Genomic DNA, 6,430 nt, shown 5'->3' with positions numbered 1-6,430 from the left:
GGAGCATCAGCCAAGATATCTTGGGCGCGTCCTTAGAAGTAGTACGCCTCTCACTTCCAATTTTACTTGAATTTTATTGTTCCTTTTAACATCTACATAGATCTATCAATCAGGACGCGCCCTGTTGCTTAGACGTGTCATGAAGCCAAGCAAATTAACAAGCATGTAACTTTTGGAAAATTTTAAAGTTTTCATAGTAATGTGCTCTGATGTCAAAACTGCACCAGTCCCACGGCTACTATGCTCTGTGGGGAAATTATTCGAAAAAATGACCCTTCAACCAGTTCTAAGGTAAGTAGTACATGCACTACCGCCCTAGGCTAGGAGGAATTTATTTAATCATAGTCTATGATCTGGGCATAGCCCTAAATATATAATAAAAAAGGTACGTAAGGGGCCAAGGCCGCGCCTTACTGGTAATACTTTCGGAGATGTTTCGCGTTCCACGCTCGCGGAACCAGCTTCCCTTCCATATCTTCAAGGTGATAAGTCCCTTTCCACAAGATAGCCTTTATCTTGTATGGTCCTTCCCAATTAGCTCCAAACACTCCATGTTGGAAGTTCTTCATGTTGGGCATCACCTTCCTAAGTATCAAATCTCCCACCTTCAGCAACTGCCCTCTTACCTTCTTGTTATAATACCTCGCTGCACGTTGCTGATACGCCGCAAGCCTCAACTGAGAATTCTCCCTTGTTTCTTCCAAAAAATCCAAATGAAGCCTTTGATTAACCTCTACATCCCCCTCCACGTATCGATCTCTGCGAAGCGACCCTGTACCAACCTCCACGGGGCCCATAGCTTCGTAACCGTAGGTCAGCATAAATGGAGTTTCTCCCGTTGTAGATCGTGGAGTAGTATTGTAGGACCACATCACTTTTGGGAGTTCTTCAGGCCAATTCTTTTACGCTCCTCCAGTTTTGCTTTGAGGGTATGCTTTATTATTCTATTCACAGCTTATGTCTGCCCATTGCTTTAAGGATGATAGACCGCTGCAAACTCCTTCTTAATTTTCAATTCCTCACATAGTTGTCGCAACTCCTTGCTATCAAATTGTTTTCCATTGTCAGAGACAAGCTTGTAAGGGATTCCAAACCTGCACACGATGGAGTTGAAAACAATATCTCTGATTTTCTTTGCGGTGATAGTAGCCAATGGTATAGCTTTCACCCATTTAGTAAAGTAATCAACCACAACCACTGCATATTTGACGTCTCCTTTAGCTTTAGGTAATTCTCCAATAAGATCAATTCCCCACATGGCGAAAGGCCACGGGAACCATAGGCGTCAAGAGTGTCGCTGGCATAGACGGGTAGTTTGCAAAACTGCTGGCAGCGATCGCATGCCCTGACAAAATTTGTAGCATCCTCTTTCATCGTAGGCCAATAGTAACCTTAACGTAAAACTTTCATCGCCAACGAGCTACCCCCGAGTGATTGCCATAGTTCATGCACTTCCCTTAAGATATAATTTCCCTCTTCTTTGTCAACACATCTAAGCAGCGGTTGATTGAAGCCTCTCTTGTACAGAACTTCATCGTACACCACATACCTTGCAGCCTGATAGCGGAGTCGACGAGCTTTGAACTTATCTTCGGGGAGTGTTCCCCTATGAATGTAAGCTAAAATGGGTGTCATCTATGTTTCCTTGGGAGCCTCATCCACTTGCATAATTTCTATCTCTGGGATACTAGGAATCTCCTGGATCTCAAGAGGTATGGATCCTAATAACACATCCTCTTATTGCGACCCCATTTTTGCTAGAGCATCCGCGTTACTATTCTTCTCCCGTGGAACACATTCCAACCTAACTTCTTTTAACATTCCAATCAGTCGCTGTGTGCATCTTAAGTATAACTCTGTTCGTGGGCCTCGCGCTTGAAATCCCCCATTCACCTGATTCACCACCAGCTCTGAGTCACTCCTCGCAATTAGGTTTCACACTCCCATTTCCAGAGCGATCTTTAGGCCATTAATCAACACTTCATACTCCGCATCATTATTTGTTGCATAAAATATGAAATGAATTGCGCTCATCAGATGATGGCCTTCTGGAGACACGAGTACTATACCCGCACCTGCTTCTTCATTGTTAACTGCCCCATCCACATGCAAGATCCACCAGGGATGTGGAAAACTCCTTCAAAGACTCCTCAACATGAGGTGGATGTAGCATTACCAAAGCTTTGTCATCAACTTCAGAATCAAATTCCAACAAGAAATCAGCTAAGGCTTGCCCTTTAATCGCTGTCCAGGGCACATATTCCAAATCAAACTGTCCCAACTCCACAGCCCACTTCAGCATTCTCCCTGATGACTCTGGTTTATGGAGGACCTGTCGTAGCGGGTATGCCATACGGACTTCAATTCTATGGGCTTGGAAATATGGCCGCAATTTTCTTGATGCAAGAATCAGGGTATAAACCAACTTCTCCATGCTTGTGTAGCGAGTTTCAGCATCGTGCAACCGCTTGCTCACGTAGTACACTGGTGACTGCTGCCCATCTTCCTCTCTTACCAGAACTGCGCTGATTGAATACTCAGACACTGTGAGGTACAGTACTAGAGATTCTCCATCTAATGGTTATGACAGTATGGGAGGGTTTCCCAGTTGCTCCTTGATCTTTCTGAAAGCCTCTTCACATTCTGGTGTCCATACAAAGTCTTTCCCTGCTAACTTAATCGCCTTGAAGAACTCTTTGCATCTGTCAGAAGATTTGGAAATAAACCGATTTAGCGCGGCAATCCTCCCAGTTAAACTTTGCACTTGTCTCATATTGGTGGGCGATTTGATATCTAACAGTACCTTGATTTTTGCGGGGTTGGCCTCAATCCCCCTATGGTTGACGATGAACCCGAGAAACTTGCCCGACTCCACGCCGAACACACACTTTTGTGGGTTCAGCTTCATGCGAAACCTCCTTAGAATGTTAAACATTTCCATCAAGTGTCTGATATGATCATTCAGCACCTTGGACTTTACCAGCATATCATCCACGTACACGTCCATGGTTCTCCCAATTTGGTTTTTGAACATCATGTTTACCAACCGCAGGTAGGTTGCGCCAGCATTGATCAAACCAAACGGCATTCCTATGTAACAGTATAACCCTCTGTCAGTGATAAAGGACGTATGTTCTTGATCAGGGCCATACATCGGAATTTGATTGTAACCAGAGTATGCATCCATAAAACTCAGCAATGCATGCCCTGCTGTCGCGTCAACCAACTGATCAATTCATGGGAGCGGGAAGCTATCCTTTGGATATGCCTTATTGAGATCTGTGAAATCCACACATGTTCTCCACTTCCCGTTCGGCTTTTTCACAAGCACTGGATTTGCAAGCCATTCGGGGTAGAAGGATTCTTTGATTAGTCTCACTGTCAACAATCGGTCTATTTCTTCTTTTAATGCTATCGCCCTATCCCTGCTCACCGGGCGGCATTTTTGACGTATGCCTGTACAATTCGGGAAGATATTCAACCGGTGACATATTACTCCTGGGTCGATTCCCACCATGTCTGAATGACTCCATGCGAAGACATCAAGATTTGCAATTAAAAAGCGGGTAAGACTTTCCCTCATTTTATCACCTAACTAGGATCCTACTTTCAAAATTTTGTTCGAGTCATCTTTGTCGACCAGAATAGATATTGTGTCCTCGGCCGGTCCCGTATTTTCGGCGGGCATAGGGATCCTCGGATCCAAATCGAAATCAAAGTCTCGGGGGTCTTCGACCTCCACCCTTGCATCTGAGGGCATGTCACCTTGAGTGGGAGCATCTTCCTCAGAGGCATGGGTTTATGCAACGCAGGTGAAGAGGGCGCGTCTTCATTTGGAGGAGCATCAACCTCAATTCCCTTATTACTCTTCAAGGGCGCATCCTCTTTTTGAGGAGCATCCACCTTGAATTTATTTCCGAGACCTTGCAAAATCTCACTTCTTTCTTCCAATTTTTCCCCGTTAACCTCCTGCATGATATCCTCCGCATGGTTCACCAAACTTCTTCCACACTACGGATCCTCGAAACATTCCCTAAACTCCAAATAGAGTTCCCGGTGATATAAGTTTCTTCCTCTTCTGGACCTTCTACAAAATAGTGGGCATGAACCTCTCCACTTGGTTTTGTATGAATGTCCTCCGCACCCTCAAATGGAAGACCCTTTCCCTCGTACCTTCTCCTGTGGAATTTTTTAACAGCCTTGTGATAGCAGTCGTGTGACTCGTACTGCGACCCTCTCAGACTGCCTACTCCGTTTGGTGTTGGGAACTTTATCATCAAGTGATGTATCGAGGTTATCACCCTGAACGCTCGTAACCAAGGTCTGCCGAACAACACATTGTGCGCGGAATCCTGATCCAGCACTTTGAAGTCTATCATTTGAGTGACTGACAAAGCTCCTTCCCCGAGTGTGACGGGAAGTCTAACCGAACCCATAACTCTCACTGCTTCTCCAGTAAAGCCATAGACGTGTGCATCTTCAAAATACATGTCGCTGTCCGGGAAACCCAATTTTTTGTATATGCTGTAATACAAGATGTTCGCAGAACTCCCATTGTCCAAGAAGACTCGATGTACATTCATTGCCCTAATAAGCATGGTAATCACCAAAGCATCGTTGTGGGGATGATGCACCCACCTTGATTCTTTTTCCTTGAATGTAATGTTAGCGGACTCTCCCTTAAAGATCTTTGGAGGTCTGTCTTCCAAGCTGTGAATGTTGGTGAGCGGCGGATGTCGCGCCTCTCTCGCATTTCTTTCCAATGCTTGATTACTATCACCAACAAAAGGGTGTCCTCCAAAAATTGCTGCTGATACTTCCTGCCCTCTGAAACTTAACTTCTGCTATTTTTTCAATATCTTCCAACCGCAGGGGGCTGTCTTTCATCCTTACCCTTGTCATCATTTCCCCTGGGTCATTTCACCTTGTCAATCCATTCTCCCAGGTACCCAGCCTTGATCAATTCCTCAATTTCATCTTTTAGGTGACGACACTCGTGGGTATCATGGCCGGTAGACTCATGGTAATCTGAATACTTCTTCTTGTCTCTACTCTGCCATGAAGTTAGACGGTCTGGTTTCTTGAAGATTCATCTATCCTTATTTACCTCGAAGATATGATCAATGGGATGCTGCCAGTGATGTATAATTGCTGACCCTTCTCTCATAGTTTGATGGCGGGCTCCATTCTCTCCGCGTGTTCACGGTGTTCACCCTATTAGGGCTTCTGGCATTTCGCCGGTAATCTGGGCTCAAGGATCTATATCTTCTCTTGGCTCGCCCCTTGGAGTTATGGGTATTGTCATTCTTTTTTGTTTACCGCAAGCGACTGCTCAATCGCTTTGAATGATTCCGCCTGCGCAAGCACATCTGCTAACGACACCGGGTCCTTCCCTTGCAGGTGCTTCCAAAAATTTGTTCCCACACGCAGTCCAGCTATAAGAAGTATTTTCAGCATTTCATCAGTTGCACCCCTTACCAAAGTGGATTCTGCATTGAACCTTTTGAAGTATGAGGTTAAACTTTCTCCTTCCTTCTGTTTCACATTAGCCAGTGTGGTAACTGGTGGTGTGTACTTCACTGCAGCTTGAAATTGAGTCAAAAACAAAGTTTTCATCTGTTCCCAGGATGTGATCACACCTGGACCAAGTTTTTGGAACCACTACTGAGCATCTTCTCTAAAAGTGGCCGCCGTGAGACCGCATCGAGCCAAATCAGGTACTTGATATACATCCATTTCAATGTTAAAGCGCCCCAGGAATTCCACAGGATCAGAGTTCCCATGAAAACGCAAGTCATTGGTTGTGTTCATATATCCTACAGGCAATTGCACCTCCCTCACAACAGCAGCAAAAGGAGAAGGAGTTTGCACAGTCGCCGTTACTCTTCCTCCCTCAAGATGGTTGAGCAACCTCTTGAGATCGTTCACATTAAACGTCCCTACTCCAGGAATGGTTTGAATATTAGGCTGTTGGGGTTGCTCTATGACATGTTGTAGTTCCCCTTGATTACCCCCCGGGTGTAGCGGCGGATCTCGCCGCCCCTCGCCCTGAGGCTGCGGCTGCGGCATGTTACCATCTTGGTTTTAAACTTTTTACCCGCACACGAGGTTCCTCTTGACCGCGTTGCGGGATTCCATCATTATTTTGCACTCTTACTTGAATTCGCCCGCCGTCCAGGTCATGAGAACGCACCCTGGACCCATTACCTGTAGCACTGTGGGAAGCTACAGGAATAACGGCAGGTGCTTCTTCAGTGGAGGGTGCACCATCTTTCCTACCATTGTAGGGTGTTCTCCCATATTCGTATTCCATCATTCCTCGTCCATTCCTCTGATATCCCGGTAGTAGCTCACAGGCCTTCCTCGCAGAGGGGCACGCTCGTGCTCGCGGTGTCGCGCCCTGTCATCCCTTTGGAATGTAGGGGGCACA

General features: G+C 45.8%; 1 protein-coding gene across 1 annotated transcript; it reads right to left on the bottom strand.

Annotated features, from left to right (window-relative positions):
• Positions 1-410: 410 nt before the first annotated feature.
• On the bottom strand, positions 411-872 carry LOC141715024 (uncharacterized). The gene has a single exon (XM_074518512.1). The coding sequence runs from the start codon at positions 870-872 to the stop codon at positions 411-413; it is 462 nt and encodes a 153-aa protein (XP_074374613.1).
• Positions 873-6,430: the final 5,558 nt, after the last annotated feature.

The sequence above is a fragment of the Apium graveolens genome, chromosome 3, assembly GCF_009905375.1.
Source record: "Apium graveolens cultivar Ventura chromosome 3, ASM990537v1, whole genome shotgun sequence".
In the NCBI taxonomy this organism is placed as follows: domain Eukaryota; kingdom Viridiplantae; phylum Streptophyta; class Magnoliopsida; order Apiales; family Apiaceae; genus Apium; species Apium graveolens.
Note: the sequence above shows the minus strand (reverse complement) of the source record. Positions and strands in the feature narration are given on the sequence as shown.

What these genes read in the sequence shown, in the direction of transcription:
- LOC141715024 (XM_074518512.1), bottom strand. Translation starts at nt 872, where the DNA reads ATGTGGTCCTACAATACTACTCCACGATCTACAACGGGAGAAACTCCA.